A 20,027-nucleotide genomic window follows, 5' to 3' on the forward strand; every position below is an offset into this window, starting at 1 on the left:
TCTGCCTGGGGAAATGTGGTCCCGCAAAGCCAGGGTTGTGGGTTTTTGCTTCCCAAGGGGGACCCGTACGAAATAGTATGCACTCACTACTGTAAGTGGCTCTGAATAAGAGTGTCTGCTAAATGACTAAAATGTCAAATGAAATGACAGCAGACGGAGAGCAGCTTGTTCTAATCCAATCGTTCTAGGAGGCTCAACCGAAACGAAGCAAGTTTCTTTACAGACAGAAATACTAGTCAATAGTTGTTTGGCGCACACAGTGCTTCACACTGTTTGAGTGAAAGAGAGATGCGTGCTGGCAGCTGAAAATAACTTTTACAGATCACAGATCATTAAAAAAAGATAGACTCGTCATAATCGTATTCGGAAAATTCTCCATATCCATTACAATACTTGTTTTGTCCAAGTACTCGGCACACTCCTACTGTACTGTTCACACTTTCCTCTGGCTGCAAGAAGCCTGACACAGCTCTACACAGCCACCATGTGGCACTGGCCAAAGGTGTAAAATGCACAGTGGGTTTCCAGTGTTATGTCTTATGTGTAGAACCAGGGGCTTCATTCGTAACCGTTGCAGAAATTTCACACAAAATGTCTGAAAAGCGAAATGTCTGAAAAACTTGCCGCACACCATAGTATTCGAATGTTTCCCGTTACGAATCAGAACTGTCGTAAAAGAAACTGTGCGCCCGTGAACGAGCATTAAAACTCCACCTGGAAAACGGCCTCCATTCACCTTTTATGGTGACAATAAAACCCTTTATTTGCTGTATAATTTGAAACTATTGGAATTAGGTCAACGTAGTTTTTATAAGAAAGAGAAATGGCAATTTATATTTCTGTAGAGGTGTGGGCAGAATGTTTGAATATTTTGCAGTGACCTTTTCAAACTAAACATGCATGCTATGCTGCCTATATAGTGAGTGCCTGTCTGCAAATTCTGCAAGATTGGTTGCATATTCAAAACAATTAGGCTAAATGCTACAGCCCACATTTCTATGCAAAATACACGCGGTTGTTCAATATTTAGTTTATCAATAGATTATTGTCCGTGTTGGAGAGTAGTAAACTGCATGAAGTTCAACTAGTAATTTAACTACATTTTGCAGTAGCTTGGTGGTAGTGGAACTAAATTCCAATCAGGTAGTGTTAACAGTAGTTAATAACGTTTTTGCCATGTAGTGGTGGAGCTAACTACTGGAACTACACACTACTCTTTTTACAAAAATAAAATATGGGTAAAATGGGCAATCATTTTCTTTCTTTTTCAGCATCAGACCTGCCTAACTCACCTGAAACCTTGTTTTTGTGATTAATAGAATACAATTACACATTCTGTTAACACCTGACTACAGAGTGATCTGACCTTGTAATTGGTCATCTACGACATTTCAGATTTACATATGATCATTTTTCACAAAGTAGTTTTGATGTCCTGAACTAATTGTTTTAAGTAACTTTAGTTAAGTAAACTATATTTTTTAAGGGTAGTTTTACTTTAGCTTAACTTCCTCAAGTGTGAAGTAATGGTAGCTTGGTAAACTATATTTTCAGAGTTCAACGATGTTTGTGCATCGACTTTTCCTCCTACCTAAATATGATAAGACAGCCTGCGAATTCTAAAACATAAAAATACATTCAAATAGAGTACTTACAGTAGCATACATAGGCCTTCTGCAACGTAAAATATCAACTGTTCACCTGTTAAATTCAACTGTAGGTCTACATTATAAACCGCGCTGCATATGGGATGGCAAAACCTGAAATACATATAGTCTATCTATTTAATAGGCCCATGAGAGATGAGCACGGTCATTTGTTGTATGGCTACTTTGGGAATATGAACCAATCATGTCCAGAAAAGGAATTTATTCTAAAACGGTTATGAAAATAAATTGGAAAAAGATTCCCTGGCATCGATCTATGATGCTGTGACATGTTTTCCCCCTTGGCCACAGCCCACTCACTCTCTAGGTCTGTGATGATGAGGTTGTCGTGGAGTTTTACAGCTCGGTGCTGCTCCACCTCGTCCTCCAGCTCAAAGATGGTCTCCTTCATGTCCCCGATCTCAGTCTCCTTCTCCTGCAGCTCCCCGCGCTGCTTCTCCAGCCCACGCTTCTGCTCTGCCATTTGCTTCTGCTCCTGCTCCTGGATGTCCCGGTACTCCCGATCCAGCTGCACACACCACCAGGGGAATCAATCATTATCGCATTCATAAACTAAATGGCCCAAATTAATGCTCATTCTTCTTTTCAGTGGTGAGGGTACATATAAAGCAGACACATGCATTTCTATGAAAAGCTTTTAAGGTGGTATGGAAGAAAGTGGACTTTCGTGAACTTTTCCACAAGTTGAATACAGGAGACAGAAGCAGTCTCGCAACTTTGATGGGGAACATGAGCAAACTATCAAAAGGGTGGGATCAGGGATCAAATGTACTACCTCTGTAGGATGGTGTGTGTGTGGTGGACTCACCTTACTGAGGGTGTCCTGCAGTCTGGTGACATCAGTGCGGGCGTGGCTCAGCTCCTCCTGCAGTTTGGCAGCCCTGGCCTCCGCCGCCTCCTTGTCCAGCCGAACCCCCTCCAGCAGCTGGCAGATGTCATTTTTGTCTCCAGAGTTGTGGATGGAGTAGAGCTCAGCCACCTTCTGCCTCTCCTGGTCCAGCTGGGCCCTGCAGCGGCTCAGCTCTACCTGCTCACAGCTTACCGCTGCCTTGTACTCCTCCAGCGCTGCCACCATGGCCCCCCGGTCCTGCCTCTCAGACTCCATGATGTGCTCCATGTGGTGGTTCCTCTCCTTCAGAGCCCCAATTACCTCCTGGGCCTCAGCGTTGTCCTGCTCCGCCATCTTCAGCGTGTTGCTGAGGTGCTGCTGCACTCCCAGCAGCTGCTCCCTCTCGAAACGGGCGTTGTCGGCCAGGTCCACGTAGCGCTGCTCCAACTCCATGTAGCGGCCGCTCTTGATGTCCTCCTCCAGGACGTAGGACACGTGGTGATCGTCCAGCAGAGAGCGGAAGTACTCAATCTGCCGGCCGTAGTGCTCCAGCTTGTCGCTCTGCTGGCACAGGGAGTCCATGAGGATTACCTTCTCTTCCCCTAGCCTCTCGTTCTCTCCGTTCAGCTCCTGGGTGATCTGCTGCAGGTCAGCAAGCTCATGTAGTGTGGCCTGCAGCTCCTCGGCTGTGCTGTGCTGGTTCTCCTCCATCTGGTGAATGCGCTCCGTCAGGCAGGCCACAGACACCTCGCTGGTGTTGCCGCTGCTGCCCCGGTGTGAGCGCTCTCGCCTGGGCACGCTCTCCGACTCGGAGGAGGACGAGGCTCCGGAGGGGGCGTCCAGGGCATCATCGCTGGAGGTGACACCCTGGTAGACCTCGCTGGACTCACTGTCCAGGTTGTCCACTGAACCACTGTGCTGCTGGGCCGTCAGCAGGTCCTCCAAGGAGCCAGGGGCAGAGCCTTCCACAGAGGAGGTGAGGGTACCAGTGCCCCCGCCATCACTGTGCCCACTGCTGACTGCCAGGTCTGGGCTCAGGGAGGGGTAGCTGAAGAACTTGTCAGAGCCATCCAGCCTCTGCTCCAGGGAGAAGCCCAGCGCGTTGAGCCGGTCCTTCAGCATGCGGTTCTCACTCTTCAACAGGTTCAGCTCCTCACGAATGGCATGGTTCTGCTCCTGCAGGAGAAGCAGTGTGGACTCCACATCCGCTGCTGTGATGGCTGACACCTCCCTCTCCTGGGGCTTCTCCTCCTCCCCTCCTCCTCCCTCCTCTGTGGGAACCTCCTCCCCTCCCAGGCCCAGCTGGGCCCTCATGTCCCTCAGCTCGCTGCGCAGGTGCAGGATCTCCAAGTCTTTGCTCTTGGCCAAACCCAGCAGGTCTTTCACCTTGGTCTCCAGGGCCACCTTGACACTGATCTGGTTGTCTGATTTAGACTTGTTCATGCGGCCCTCCGACTCTGCCAGCTGCTGGGTGCGAGAGCGCTTTCCCTGGGCCACATCCTCCTGCCCCGTCCCTGACAATGACTGCTTCTTACTAGCCGATGTTCTGGATGTTCGCAGACGGTCCCTTGACGAGTTGGGCTCCTTGGAGGTAGAGGACGTCACACGTTTGGCTGAAGAACCTTGTAAAGAGAGACAGAGCCCAGCAAGCATGAAATGCAGAGTAATAATAAGTACGATGAAAATAGCATAGGTCATTAGAGGCTAGTCAGCTAACATAAAGATATAAACAGATTTACCTGAGCTAGTCTTTGGTTTACTGTCTGGGTTACCACTGCTGGTCCCTGTGGAGGCAGTCCTCTTGTTCTTGGTCACAGTGCTGGTCATAGCTGGAGTGCCCCCTGCCATTGCTGCTAGCAGATCATCATTGCTTTTAACCTGGAGAACAAATCACATGGAAAAACAATCACATGAAAACAATTATTTTAATGCTCACTAATCCAGTCAGCAGGCAGAATAATAACATAGGATTGTTCGGTACCATGATAAACATGTACAAATTGGTGTTGGCAAAGTAGGCCACTGTATATAATTTTGAATTTGATAGAAGTCTACTTGGCTTAGTGACAAGATGTGTAGAGGGGTAGAAGTGTACCTTTGACAGAGGTGCCGTTGTGGTGGTCTTGGCTGCAGCCTTGCCTGTGATTCCTGTAGCAGCGCCTTCAGTCTTCCCCCTCTCTCCACTCTGAGCCTTACTCACCACCGGCCTGCCTGTCTTCTTCATACTGGGCTCTCTGATGCCCAAACATTTACACCTCAATCTGGATACACACAGGGAGAAAGGACAACATATCAATGGAAGGACTCACTTCAACTACATGCTCATGTGACTTCATCTCTCTTCATCCCAGTGTCAGATTTCCTGACTGTCATCAACTTTACCAGATGGCAGTCATAGGCTGGTTAGGGTTCAACCGGGGTTGTTCTCTGCCCAGAAGTTCCTACTGTCACTAATAAAGATTTAATACACAATCCATGTGTATTAGTTCACGTGTCTCACCCAGGTGCATGGACAACTTGCCTTGCTGTCCAGATGACCATGGTAGGGAAAATATTTGGGGCTTTATCTATGACAGTAGAGGTTATAAAACAGCGTTATAGGACAAATGAGGCAGTCTTTTTTTGTAACTTTTAGGGCATACCAAGAAGTTAAGAAATATTATATTTGTTGAATACAAGACATTTTTATTTTTTGTCTACAAGGAATAATTGTGCAATAAATCGCAAGAGTAAATCATAATTGCAAGAGAGCCTAAAAATAAACCAATTTGCAGAGTAATGGCTTTCCAAAGGGCTCGGCCAGACTACGGTTCTCAGAGATGTAGGCATAGTTGAAATTCTATACTGCTGGAGACGGGACAGGGAGGGGCAGATCTCAGTAATATCCCTCAGCTGAGTGACATTAGTGGTGCTGTTCTCCCCTGCGATTTCTATGATCTGTAACCCAACCTGCTGGCCATACTATCCCGCACAGCATATGTGACAATTAAACCAAGCAGGCTTTCTGGATCTCTTTATGCCTGCTGTCAAGCTGGATGCAGGTGGATGTACCAACGCCCTCCCTGGATGGCCATCATTGTTTAATCAAGTAAGCAGACAAAGTTGAGTAAATATTACTTGTTTCTTTTCTAAACATAAATTATATAGGGAGTATTTCTGTCTACATATAATAATCAGTGCCTGTGATAACATTTTCTAAACTCTATTGTTTGGCATATTAATAAATTCAGATATGCAGCCAAAACCCTTCCACTTGTCTTTCTACTTTAAACAATCCGTCAAAAAGAGGTGCAAAAAAGGGAACACGCAGTCTGGTCCGTTTGGGTCTTTCTGCACTCTGCTGGAGTTATGAGATCTTTCCAGAGCTTTTTAACAGCTCCCAGTTGTCCTCTCTCGCCTCTCATTTATGGCAGAGCAGCAGCGGGCTTGTGCTCCTTAGGAGTAAACTCTGCCTAATGTCTCTCAGCTGCGTGTGTTGAAGCCCCGTGATTCCTGTGGTTGGAAGGTGCTTGTGTATTCAGACCCCCATTGAAATATGCCTAGCAGTGTACACATTCTTGAACAGCCAGAGGGTAAGAGACAGAACAGATAGTGAATGTTGAAATAACAATGAAATGCAATACACTAACATACACCCTTATTGGCAGTGGAATATTGATGTAAAACGTGGCATTGGAACATTCCTGTAGAGTTGCACCTTTAATGTAAAACAAAACAGACAGAGGGACATCTTGCAACAGAAGAGTGTTCTACTGTAGCCTCCAACCCCCAGTCAGGTGTGTGTGTTCACACCCTTGCTGACCTCTGTTTGGATTGTGCAGGACATGTTGCCAGCTACTGACATGGGCTCTCAACACACAGCCTGGGTATAGCTTCCTGTAGCTCAGATGTGGGTCAAAGATCACCCAAACACACAACCTGGAAGGCTGCCCTTTTCTTTGGCTATGAATGAATGGGATTGAGTGAGAGAGGCTGCGGGTATAGCCTAGACTTTCAGTCTATTCATAGAGTAACAAGACAGAATGCCTTCCGTAGACTGTCAGGTTCAGGTGTGCAGTAATACTTCAATGGCTTTCTTATAGTCAAAATATTAGTAATGCATCCCAGCATACTCAAAGAAGAAATAAAGGCCTTGGTCTTATGCAAAATGCACTGTGTGCAAATGGGTTACAGAAAGTGAAAGGACACGACAATCCCAGCTATGCATTCATGGGTGGGTAAAGGGTTGATCATGATGATTGGGCTAGTGTTTCTATTTGATTACAACAATGTCAGGCTAATTGATGCATGGAACCCTTGGATTCAAACCAAGGTTGACCCGGAGGACAACTATGCAGTCAGTGCCCACGTGTTGCTTATGAAACAAAACCATTAAAAGCAGGGAAAGGGGGAGCAAGAGAGAGCGAGCAAGAGTCTTAGTGAGTTAGGCCTACTGCAAACGGCCTCTCCCTCCTCTTCCTTATTCAGTGCTTTGACTGTGGGCGTTACTTCTCTTCCATAACATCTGCTTCTGTGATGGCGTCTGAGAAAATCCTACAAGGATGAACGTGTGCAAGGACAAGTAGGCACCAGTGTGATTCAGACAGAGCAGACAGTGTAACCTCTGAACTCTTCAGTCTAAAACATCCATCATAGCCGAAGACCCAGTCCTCCTAACAGATCCAACCAAGCCATCCTTCATGTACCTTATTATGATATACCAGTGTTTCCCAATCCTTTGGGTCCCCAGTACCAGGATGGAGAAACACTGAGCTATGCAGTGCATACAACACAAAACACATGGCTAGGACAATCTGTTTCAGAGCTAAGGGGACATCACAGTGTGAGGTGAACAACTCCGGCTTCTTTCAAAAGTAGGATCAGACAATGCACAATCACACACGCACAAACGGGTGCTTAGGTAACCTCCAGCTCTAGGAACATTTCCAAGAACTGAATATTTTTCACTTTGGGACATTTTTCCAAAAGGAAGGATTCGGAGACAAGGAGGAGTAGCCAAATTCCTATTGCATAAGTCACATTCTCTGGACAGGACATTGAAGAGCAGACTGTACAGCTTTTTCAGGAAAATAAAGAATAGTCGGGAGAAATATATGCTCACTTTGAATTCTTCTACTGTATAATGAGAAGTGTGTGTTTCATATTTTCAAAATAAAGTAGTTATATGGGCTTTAGAGAGACCTCTAAGTTGCATGTGTAAAAAAGAGTGACATGCTTCAGGCCCAGGGAATCACAAACATAAATAATGTAGCTAGATCGCTATGACAAGTTGCCTAATAAATCAGACTAATTATTGGTATACAGTCAAACAAAGCACTGCAAAAACTTGGAAAGTTTCTTCACCAGCCAGAATGTTTAATCAAACTAAATGTGAACTTACTCTGCTGATTGTCTGTGCGGCTGGTCGAAATTTGAGACAAAATATCCAGACTTTTAGAGTGCCGGTACTGCCGTTGAACTTTCTATCACCTGGCATAGGCCCAAAACCATGTCAACACCTGCAAGACTTCGGTTAGTAGAATGAGTGGGTATTATCATTTTTTAGTCTCAAGTTTCGACCAGCTGAAGGACCAACCCCACATACAATTATATGTTATATGTATACAAGGGATGTTTAGGATTTTACTATGTACATTTGCGTGGGTATGCTGCACATGCAATGGAAAGCATCACCACAATCAGGACTACAAGTTCATTACCGCTATGACATTTGACATAGCTAGCTAGCTTACCAGAAGATTACGACCCTACAGTTTCGCTTGTTTACTGGGGTCGGAACACAATCATGGTTACATTAAGACACTGTGTAGCCGGCGCAAGATACGGGTCGGAAAAACGTACCTCTATAGTGTACAACAGAGTGATACGCATAAAACCTAGCAGTCAAACAGGGAAATGGTTCCAATCGTTTTTCCACCATTCATTTTAGAAACACTTAAAATAAGGGCTTTGTTTTGTGTAAGCTTACCCTGGCGTGATGTTTTGATAACTATGTAAATCTCTCTCGGACAAGGTGACTTATCAATATATTCGACTGTATTTACACCCAAAAATAAAATACTAAATCGGCTGCTAATGTGGCTAACATGATCTGGACGAAACTGCCGAATGGAGACAAAGGTAAGAATCTCTGAATTAACTATCTAATGTTAGCTAAATGTAGTAATGAATAAATGGCAACATTTCTTTCAAATTGACACAATACCTGCTATCAAATGTGTCAGCTAGAGATGGCGTGCTTGCAGGGATTGCATGACTTCTATTACCATTTTCAAATCAGAGTAAATAGAGTCGAATATATTGATAAGTCACCTTGTCCGAGAGAGATTTAATATGGTTATCAAAACGCCAGGATAAGCCCACGAAAAACAGCCCTTATTTTATGTTTCTCTAAAATCCACTATGGGAAAAATGAATGGTAGAAAAATGATTGGAACCATTTCCCTGTGTGACTGCTAGGTTTTATGGGTATTATGACACCTCCACTGTGGGGCTACAGTGAGGGAAAAAAGTATTTGATCTCCTGCTGATTTTGTACTTTTGCCCACTGACAAAGAAATGATCCGTCTATAATTTTAAATGGTAGGTTTATTTGAACAGTGAGAGACAGAATAACAAAAAAATCCAGAAAAACGCATGTCAAAAATGTTACATTGATTTGCATTTTAATGAGGGAAATAAGTATTTGACCCCCTCTCAATCAGAAAGATTTCTGGCTCCCAGGTGTCTTTTATACAGGTAACGAGCTGAGATTAGGAGCACACTCTTAAAGGGAGTGCTCCTAATCTCAGTTTGTTACCTGTATAAAAGACACCTGTCCACAGAAGCAATCAATCAATCAGATTCCAAACTCTCCACCATGGCCAAGACCAAAGAGCTCTCCAAGGATGTCAGGGACAAGATTGTAGACCTACACAAGGCTGGAATGGGCTACAAGACCATCGCCAATCAGCTTGGTGAGAAGGTGACAACAGTTGGTGCGATTATTCGCAAATGGAAGAAACACAAAAGAACTGTCAATCTCCCTCGGCCTGAGGCTCCATGCAAGATCTCACCTCATGGAGTTGCAATGATCATGAGAACATTGAGGAATCAGCCCAGAACTACACGGGAGGATCTTGTCAATTATCTCAAGGCAGCTGGGACCATATTTGCCAAGAAAACAATTGGTAACACACTACGCCGTGAAGGACTGAAATCCTACAGCGCTCAAGAAAGCACATATACATGCCCGTTGCCAATGAACATCTGAATGATTCAGAGTACAACTGGGTGAAAGTGTTGCGGTCAGATGGCATCAACTCAACTCACTGTGTTTGGAGGAGGAATGCTGCCTATGACCCCAAGAAAACCATCCCCACATCAAACATGGAGGTGGAAACATTATGCTTTGGGGGTGTTTTTCTGCTAAGGGGACAGGACAACTTCACCGCATCAAAGGGACGATGGATGGGGCCATGTACTGTCAAATCTTGGGTGAGAACCTCCTTCCCTCAGCCAGGGCATTGAAAATGGGTCGTGGATGAGTATTCCAGCATGACAATGACCCAAAACACACGGCCAAGGCAACAAAGGTGTGGCTCAAGAAGAAGCACATTAAGGTCCTGGAGTGGCCTAGCCAGTCTCCAGACCTTAATCCCATAGAAAATCTGTGGAGGGAGCTGAAGGTTCGAGTTGCCAAACATCAGCCTCGAAACCTTAATGATTTGAAGATCTGCAAAGAGGAGTGGGACAAAATCCCTCCTGAGATGTGTGCAAACCTGGTGGCCAACTACAAGAAACGTCTGACCTCTGATTGCCAACAAGGGTTTTGCCACCAAGTACCAAGTCATGTTTTGCCGAGGGGTCAAATACTTATTTCCCTCATTACAATGCAAATCAATTTAGAACATTTTTGACGTGTTTTTCTGGATTTTTTTTGTTATCCTGTCTCACTGTTCAAATAAACCTACCATTAAAATTATAGACTGATAATTTCTTTGTCAGTGGGCAAACGTACAACATCAGCAGGGGATCAAATATATTTTTCCCTTACTGTATATGCAGGGATGGGATATGCCACCTTACTCAATCGAGAAGATTGAAATACTGCTAGTTTTCCCAGAAAACTGCCATTTTCGTCCCCATGCTAGCGTTGAACAACAAAGGAGCTGATTGGCTGACACTGCCATTCCAAAATGGCCATGTTAACTACTGATAGCTAGCATGAGGGCAAAAAGGCCAGTTTCGTATTTAAACTTTCTCAGTGTATTAGTGTGGATAAAGGCATATCCCATCCCTGCATTGAGATTTTCTGATCTATATCTGGCGCGCGTTCCAACGTCTTAATATAACTATGATTGTGTTCAGACCCCAGTGTAAACAAGCGTAATGGTGGGGTCGGGATCTTCTGGCACCTAACGATGAGCTTTGGCTATATGACCAGTTGACAGAATGTCACCCCACTTGCCCTTTTAGTTACCATTAGCTAAATAGAATAACTTACTATTTAGAAGTAACTACATAGATTGCTGCCAACATTTCCATCCAGCAAATCATGAGAAGTTGTCAGCTAACGTTAAGTTAGCTAGTTACCGTCGCTAGCTAGCTAACTGTGTCAAACTATTCAGCTAACGTTCGTTTTTATAGTCTGAGCCTGGCTACTATAACTAGTCTAAAAACGACTAAATTGAATGTTCCAGGAGACGTGAAAGTTGCAAGCTTTTCCAGAAATACATTAGCTAAGAAATTATTAGATAAAATATGCATTTTCACATAACTACAGTAGCTAGCTAGTTTTCTAGCCTAGCTTAGCTTGATATTGATAACGTTACTAACGCTAGCTAAAATTCATACCGTGGCTTCTTCTATTTGATCCTTGAAGAGTGAAAATTAATAAGGGTTTGCGAATACATCTTAAGGCAGCTTTGTAGCTGAGACAGATACTGGAGGTTATTCCAATTCGGTCCATCTGACACGATGCTTTTCAGTTGTCAATGCAGCGAACAGCAGCCTGATTATTGCCTCCCAGAGCCTTGCCCTGGACTTGGACCGCATCCTTCATAGATGTATTTTTCAACAAGATCGGCATGCTCATTCTAGCCCATCTACATCTAGAGCCCAGCTCTATATGAATAAAGAACACATATATATATATAAATAATATAAGTGTAGAAAATAACTAAAATCTTATTCTACTGACAACAATCATGTTAAATAATCTTAAATTGTGTTATCAGATTGCAGAGAATCAAGATAAAAAATACAAAGCACATGTGAATCAACTCTTTATTGTAGCTACATAAATTAGACTTTCTTGGGATAATGACTACAACTGTCTGAAATGAAGAAATGTAAATTAAGTGATTGCTGATAGACTACAAACAGTCAGTTAGCCTAACAGTTTCATATGTGCTAATGGTATCATATCTTAACATCTTAATTCAGATATCTGTAAACATTTGGAATTATTTTCATTTTGCAAGTACAGATACATTAAGGGCTTTCAAAGTTACAGCTCACCAGGCAGAGAACAATAAACCCTTTATATATTTAGCTAGAAACAAAATAACACAACAGAAGACAAATGGTGCCCTTCACAATGCCCATTATTTGTTTTCATACCCAGGAGATTTGGATATTAGTGGACCAAGGTAGGCTACCACTAAAATTGAATAAAGAGCCAAAGTTTATCAGTGGTATTCCTGTCTTATTTCCACGTGACAGCACTGAATAGTATTTTTTTTAACCCATCTGAAAAAGAAAAAAAAAACTAAATTCCTCCAGTAAAGGGGTGGTGTGTTCAGACGAATGATCTCTAATTGAATAAGATCAAAATATAAATTCTTAAGGAAAATGTAGGACTGTCATAATTGTATTTAAACATTTCAGCCTACTACTTAATGCTGCTGGTCTTACAACATAGATTTAGCAGTATCCAGCTTTCAGGTCCCTATAAGCAAATGAACAAAAAACACGATTCTGAGATATGGTTGAGGTCCACTGTTTAACTAAGTACAACCTCCCAGAAATCTTTTAACAGAAACTCACAAACAGCAGTTATTTGAAGAGAAAAGTATTACAAAACACATTTAAGTCAACATGCCTGCATGTTAAATATACCTACATAAGTTTGATCAGTCTCACATTCCTTACTAAATAAAGAGAGCATACGCATAAACACCTGGTGAATACACATTTTCCTACAATGGGCTTCAGCAGGGAAAAGATTGGAGTTTGTAACCCTCACTTGTGCCAACAATGTACAAAACAGGCCTTATGCCACAATAAGGACTGTAACCATCTTACCATTTTGATAATTGTGCTCATCAGTGCCTCTAAAATGAGTTGATTGTCAGATAGGTAAAAGATTTTGACACTATCTGTAAGTGCTCAGCACACTTAATGTGAGGGATCATGGAGATGACAATTTGCCTCACTTCATCTGGTAACAATATTTTTTCAATTAAAAACCAAATAAAGGAATGGTCTGTTCTTTGACCATATTAAATGGCTTTTTGTGTTTGATGTAAGACAGTTTTAAGGTCAGCAAGATAAGGATGATCATAATCATAAAGTACTGTATTTGATCCAATCTGAAATGTGCTGTTGACTCCCTCTGGTGGGCCATATAGAGCAGGAGCCCTGTAATCCATCCAGTGTTCATTAGCTCCAGCAGCCAACAATTTACCATGGAAGGCATACTTTTGTCCACTTCTTCCTCCCTCCGTTTTTCACAGATGGAAATGTCCATGCTCTCGCTATACTTCAGTGGAGAAGAGGATGCTTTGACGTTTGCTGTCCGGCGTTGGGATGCTCTGAAGCTGAAGGAAATACAGTAGGACCTGTACCTACACAGACAGAAGGGGAAGCGGGAAAGAGCAAAGGAAACAGATTATTAGAACCATAGCACATCATTTTGGGCTCCATGAATACCTCTGAATCTACCTCTGCAACAAAATCAACATTGACGTTCCAAAAGATACAGGTCTCCACAGATTTCCTCCACAGATTTTGGCAGTACCTGTGACATAACCTCCAATGACCAGTTGTCATTCATAGTGATGGGTTGCGTGGCATTGGCTGGGATCTTGCTGTCTTTCTCAGATGGGCGGAGCAGGGTTGGACCAAAGACCGTGGCCAGGTTGTGAAAAGACATCTTATTAACGCTCTCATTATCAGCAATCCTGTAAGAACACAGAGGATGTCATAACTGTACGATTGTGGGATACCGAGAACAAGGAAGGAGAAATTAGCAACAGGTTTAGAAATGACACATCTGTGACTGTATTAGTGCTGAGAGATTAATGCTTTTTGAGGTCGGTTCGGTTTCGGGTTCGATTATTTCTCTCTCATGTGGGATATATGGTTTGTGCGTATCTAACCTAATGTAGCAGGCGTAAAAGTGTATCAGTCCAGAGATCTGTATATAATGACAAGATGCTCATGTCTCTGCCCTAACAATGGGAGTCGTTGTCCCAAAGGCGGGAAGGCAGGCGAGAAGTCCAAAATAAACCCATCAAAACGCATTGGGCTTATTTTGGGCATATGTTGGTGAGAGTGGAACTTCTTGCTTTGCCTCTCCCTCTCTGATCCGTTTGAGATTGTAGTTAATTATCCCCGTTTCTGCTCTGAACTAGGTTTAATATTTGCTTAATGAAAACAACAACTCCCTTCAGCCTAGCGTCCCACATAGTTCTTGAATTGATTTATTTCATGAATGATTTGATTTCTCTCTAGAGAAACGTGTGTTGGGCCACAAACAACAAAAACTAAATGGAATTCAAGTAAATGAACCGACATCGGTCAATTAGTTGTTTAATAACCCCAAAAAACTAAAGGATTGGTTAATCACTCAGCACTAGACTGTATTAATGTGACAGGATCAAACATGATGTCACTGTGGGGAGTATACCTCTTCAGGTGATCCAGCAGGAAGAGGAAGGTGACCAGGTTGGGTTCTGGGAGTGACAGCAGCAGGTGCAGCATACAGCTCTCCTTAGCCACACTGTCTGACAGGGCTGCAAGAGGACACAGTTGTTTTAGTATTTTTAATACTACCTGATTGATGTTTAATGGTTTGTTAAATGTCACTCTTATGTTGTATTCACTACGATGAGACTAAATGCCATAGCAAGCTTTTTTTGAGGTCACAAGGAGAGACTGACCGATTCCTCCAGCGAAGTTTGGGTACAGGTCATCTGTGAAAAGAGGTTCCGGCAGCTCACGGAAATACAGCTTCAGCGTTCCAGCAATGGCATTCACATCCATCTCACTCATCATCACCGACACATCCTTATTGTCTGTCAATCACAGGAAGGGAATGAACGATAAACTGGGGGAACAGTAAGTCGCAAGCCGGTATGAATAATAGTAATACATTCCTTGTATAGCATGATGTATTATTTGCTATAAGGAAGAGATCCAAGGTCGGTGTACTCACTGGCATCAAATGCAGCCTTCAGGGCCTGGATGTCTGTAGCCACCCCTGAGACCCGGTAGATTCCTACCTCCTCCATGCCCCGGCGCTCGATCTCCTCTACACACTGCTTCACGATGAGGGGCACCTTAGACCGCTCCCGTCTGTCGAGGTTAAACATACACACACACACACACACACACACACGTGGTTACACTTAATGCAGGATTAAAATTGGATTAATGCAGGAAACAAGAGAAGTCTAGTTGCTTTACACTAATGAATCAAAATACCTGTGACTGCAAAACTGGGTGTCTAATTTCTTACTTCTGTACACACAGTTTGTTTTATTGTGGTAGTGCATAAACTGAACTCAATAATATTTTTCAATTTTGATATGTAATACCTGTTCCCAAGTATGAATAAATTACCCATCTTTTCTTTCTACTTTCGGAGTAAAGCAAACACTGAGAAAGACCTCCATCCTGCAAGTATTGCATCTTTAGCACTATAAAAAGGTTTCTCAAATAGACCATGCCCATAAGGGGCTTTAGTTATTTTTACAAATGATCATGAGAGACTTATGGTCCCTGTGAAAATAGAAAATCCCAAACAAGGCATGTCTTTGACAGTTTTTCCTGACCCTCCACTGTTGTTTTTGGATTAAAGTGAAGGAGGTAGTAGGAGGTATCCCATCCATTTGACAATATTAAGTCTGATCTGTGCTGGTCATAGAAATGTGACATGCATTGCATGAGGCTAGTCCTTCATGACAGGCTTAAAGGGATACTTCGGGATTTTGGCAATCGAGCCCTTTATCTACTTCCACAGAGTCAGATGAACTCATGGATACCATTTGTATGTCTCTGCATCCAGTACGAAGCAAGTGCGAGGTAATTTCGCACGCCAATGTCGCAATGTGGTATCTACTAGCAGTTACCATAGACTTCCAGGCATTGCGCTAATGCTAGTTAGCAACTGACGTCAGACTGCACGCAGTGACATAAAAATGGTTTCATTGCCAAAATCCTGAAGTATGATTTGGATCTGGGTGCGGAGGTTATACAGAGGCTAACAAACACACATTATTCACTCACTTGGTTACAACACTGATTTTCACTCCAAACACGCCTGACTGTTTCCGCGAGGGCATTCTCTTCAGACTGAACTCTCTGCTGGTGAACTTCATTGACAGCTTCACCTCAATCTTTACAAAGTGAAGTTAAGAATTAGCCAGGAGTCAGTGAAATTAAGAGCTTGGCATGTATCCTGATCCATACAGTAGACTTTAATATAGGGGGCATACTTCATATTGAAGTCTGTATTACACAGTAACTATCAGTGGAAAAACCCATATAATTACCATGTTATATATACATAACTTATTTAACAACGCTTACACTGGCCACTGGAGTAATGCCAATGTAAAGTTGTGCCAAAAGAGTGCTTTTGCTAAACAAGAAAAGCAAGGCAGTGTGGTTTCAGAAAGCTTTGTGAAAAACAGTGATAATTGTTTACATTTAGGCTGGTAATACGTACCCCGTTCATGGTGATGACTGTTCTTTGCCAGTCTTTGGTTTGTAGCGTCTGAGGATCCAGCTGGAAAATATGGAGACATCTATCAATCAGAAAAATCATCTAACCCAGTAAAGACGAACTTCTCTGATAGACAGTGTGTGGACAACACGATGGCGTGGTAGGACTGATGCAGTCTTTATTCGCAGTACAGACATGTTATAGTACTCTAGTAATGAAATTCAATCCATTATTAAGAACCAATGACATATTTAAACCTCTCAAAATCCTGCTTTGTATGAATGTTTAGCACAGTTAGCCTCTTGATCCTTTCCAATTAATCTAAAGCACAATATAAAAATAAACCTTCAATGAAACTATTAGATTGGAAAGTGTATAATTTCACTGAAGAAAAGCAAAAAAAATGTACGAAATGATGGATTCAAAGAGAAAAGATGGTTATTTTGTCTTTCTCCCCAATCAGCAAGCCTGGGTCTTAAGTAACAATTACCCTTCACTTGCCCTTATCCTCACAAACTTCATATGGTTGGGTAGTGCCAACTCATGTCACTGATCTATTTTAAATCATGTGACTAATACCAAGTTGCCAACAAGCACGAGTATTGTGATAGATAATGCTAACATGACAGATGTCCTCTCACCTTAGGGACCAACATATAAGATACTCTATCTAATTCCAAAAATCATTTTCATTTTGTTCTGTGGACATCAATTTCTTCTTACATAATGCAGTGGATTTATCAAAAGAAAATAACATTACGTATTAAGTATGAGAATACTGTACAACACATTCAAGGATACTTAACGAATATGCTCTGTGGTTGAGTGACTCATTGTGAGCGTACAGAACAGGGCTGCATGCAGCTGAGAGAAAATGGAGGAAAACTAAACTTCCGGAGGACGTATCATCCTTTCACTCCCTCCCCTCTACCTTCTCCTCCACTGTATCCGCTGCAAAATGCACTTTCTACAACTCTGCATTTCCAGCTTCTGCTTCTAACCCTAGGAAACTATATTCCACCTTCTCCTCCCGCCTTAATCCTCCACCGCTCCCCCACCATCCTTCCCTCTCGCCGGACAAATGTGTCAACCACTTTGAGAAGAAGGTTGACGACATCTGCTACTCATTCACTCAGCCCATTGTGTCCACAGGTCTCACTCACATGCCTTGAGCTCTTTATCCCCCCTGGCCACAAGACAACCTGACCACTCGATCCTTTGCCCTCCTCACGTCTCTCATCCCTGACCATTGGCTGCGTCCCCTCTGACTTCAAAATGGCTGGAATCTCTCCCCTCCTCACGAAACCAACACTCAACTCATCAGACATCAAAAACTATAAACCTGTATCCCCTCTTTCTTTTCTTTCCAAAACACTTAGGCGTGCTCTCCCTGATCAACTTTCTCTCTCAGAACAATCTTATTGACCCTAACCAATCAGGCGTCAAGACGGGTCACTCAACCAAGACTGCTCTTCTCTGGGTCACTGAGGCTCTCAGCACTGCCAATGCGGACTCTCTCTCCTCTGTTCTCATCCTCCTAGATCTATCCGCTGCCTTCGGCACCGTGAATCATCAATCCTCCTCTCCACCCTCTCAGGGCTCAGCATCTCAGACTCTGCACACTCTTGGATTGCATCCTACCTGGCAGACCGCTCCTACCAGGTGACATAGAGAGGATCTGTGTCTGCATCACGTACTTTCACTACTGGTGTCCCCCAGGGCTCAGTTCTAGGCCCTCTTCTCTCTATACACCAAGTTATCCAGCTCCTTCATATCCTCACATGATCTTGCTTATCATCGCTATGCGGATGACACGCAACTACTTTTCTCATTCCCCCCTTCTGACACCCAGGTCGCGACACGCATCTCTGCGTGCCTGGCAGATATCGCAGATGTCAGCCCACCACCTAAAGCTCAACAAGAAGGAGCTGCTCTACCTCCCGGGGAAGGCCTGCCCGCTCAAAGACCTCTCCAACATGGTTGACAACTCCACAGTGTCACCCTCCCAGAGTGCAAAGAACCTTGGCTTGACCCTGGACAACACCCTGTCATTCTCTGCAAACAAAAGCAGTGACTCGCTCCTGCAGGTTCATGCTCTACAATATCCGTAGAGTATGACCCTACCTCAGACAGGAAGCGGCGCAGGTCCTAATCCAGGCACTTGTCCTCTCCCGTCTGGACTACTAGAACTCGATGTTGGCTGGGCTCCCCCCTTGTGCCATCAAACCCCTGCAACTTATCAAGAACGCTGCAGCCTGCCTGGTTATCAACCTTCCCAAGTTCACTCATGTCACCCCGCTCAGCCACACACTTCATTGGCTTTCAGTCAAAGGTTGTATCCACAACAAGACCATGGTGCTTAACTACGGAACAGCAATATAAACTGCCCCTCCCTACCTTCAGACTATGCTCAAACCCTACACCCCAACCCGAGCACTCCGTTCTGACACCTCAGGTCTCTTCTTGGGCCTCGCACCCCAACTGGAGGGGAGCTCAGCCCAGTCCAAGCTCTTCTCTGTCCTGGTACCCCAATGGAGGAAATTTACTTTAAAAAAAGTTAAAAAAAATAAAAAAAAAGAAACATTTACTTTATGCCTGTGATATGTAGTTGTCCCACCTAGCCATCTTAAGATGAATGCACTAACTGTAAGTCACTCTGGATAAGAGTGTCTGCTAAATTACTCAAATGTAAATGATATACAGTGCCTAGTGAAAGTCTACACACCCCTTGTACAGTTGTCACATTTTTCTGGCTTAAAATGAAATCTAAAAAGGGATTCAATTGGATTTTCTTCCTATTGATCTACACAACGTACTTCACATTTTCAAGTTATAGAATTATAGAACATTTTCCAAATTAATTTTTTAAAAACCATTATGATTGAGTATGACTTCACACCCCAAAGTAAATACTTAGTGGAAGCACCTCTGGCAGAATAATATTCTACCAACTTTGCATAACTCTTAGGGCAACATATGTGCATTGTTTTTGTCAATTGCTGTAGCTCAGTCAATTTTGTTGGGAATCATTGATGTATAGGAATATTCAAACATTGTCTCTGACTTTCAAGCTGATTTAAGTCAAGAGTGAGACTGGACCACTCAACACCACTTTGAAAGCCATTCTGGTGTGTCTTTGGCATTAAAATTTGTGTTATTGTCCTGCTGAAAAATAAAAATCCCAGGGTTAGCTATTCAGAAGTTTGAGGCAGGTTTTCCTCTAACTTTTTAACGGGTTTTGCTCCTTTCATATTTATTTTGATCCTAACAAACTCCCTAGTCCCTGCTGGTAACAAGCATACCCATAACATGATGCTGTCACCACAATACTTAAATACAGAAGATCAACAACAAATACATGTATTTCAGGGCCTAGATTAAATCTTCAGGTTTGGATCAAATCCAACACAACACAGAGGGGAACCTTCTGTATTTTCAAGTATTGTGGTGGCAGCATCATGCTATTGGTATGCTTGCTACTGGCAGGGACTGGGAAGTTTGTCAGGAGCAAAATAAATATGAAAGGGGCAAACGCCTAGGTAAAAAGTTCCTGGGAAACCTGCCTCTGTCACCTGAATACCTAACCCTGGGATAGATT

At 43.2% G+C, this 20,027-nt stretch overlaps 2 protein-coding genes across 4 annotated transcripts in view; both read right to left on the reverse strand.

The window, feature by feature from the left end:
• specc1la (sperm antigen with calponin homology and coiled-coil domains 1-like a) overlaps window positions 1-11,549 on the reverse strand; it is a 31,235-nt gene extending 19,686 nt beyond the window's left edge. For both annotated transcript variants that reach the window (XM_021621266.2, XM_021621264.2), the window contains exons 1-5: window positions 11,332-11,549; window positions 4,592-4,757; window positions 4,236-4,374; window positions 2,476-4,118; window positions 1,968-2,175 (exon numbers count right to left, since the gene is read on the reverse strand). In XM_021621266.2, the coding sequence (XP_021476941.2) occupies window positions 1,968-2,175; window positions 2,476-4,118; window positions 4,236-4,374; window positions 4,592-4,720 (2,119 nt within the window). In that variant the 5' untranslated portion in view covers window positions 4,721-4,757; window positions 11,332-11,549. The remainder of the gene's footprint in view (window positions 1-1,967; window positions 2,176-2,475; window positions 4,119-4,235; window positions 4,375-4,591; window positions 4,758-11,331) is intronic.
• Window positions 11,550-11,749: 200 nt separating this feature from the next.
• The window catches only part of LOC110535900 (breakpoint cluster region protein), a 49,594-nt gene continuing 41,316 nt past the window's right edge, over window positions 11,750-20,027 (reverse strand). For both annotated transcript variants that reach the window (XM_021621268.2, XM_021621267.2), the window contains exons 17-23: window positions 16,433-16,492; window positions 15,991-16,100; window positions 14,918-15,057; window positions 14,643-14,777; window positions 14,390-14,495; window positions 13,499-13,661; window positions 11,750-13,325 (exon numbers count right to left, since the gene is read on the reverse strand). In XM_021621268.2, the coding sequence (XP_021476943.1) occupies window positions 13,236-13,325; window positions 13,499-13,661; window positions 14,390-14,495; window positions 14,643-14,777; window positions 14,918-15,057; window positions 15,991-16,100; window positions 16,433-16,492 (804 nt within the window). In that variant the 3' untranslated portion in view covers window positions 11,750-13,235. The remainder of the gene's footprint in view (window positions 13,326-13,498; window positions 13,662-14,389; window positions 14,496-14,642; window positions 14,778-14,917; window positions 15,058-15,990; window positions 16,101-16,432; window positions 16,493-20,027) is intronic.

This window comes from Oncorhynchus mykiss, chromosome 11 (assembly GCF_013265735.2).
Source record: "Oncorhynchus mykiss isolate Arlee chromosome 11, USDA_OmykA_1.1, whole genome shotgun sequence".
Lineage (NCBI taxonomy): Eukaryota > Metazoa > Chordata > Actinopteri > Salmoniformes > Salmonidae > Oncorhynchus > Oncorhynchus mykiss.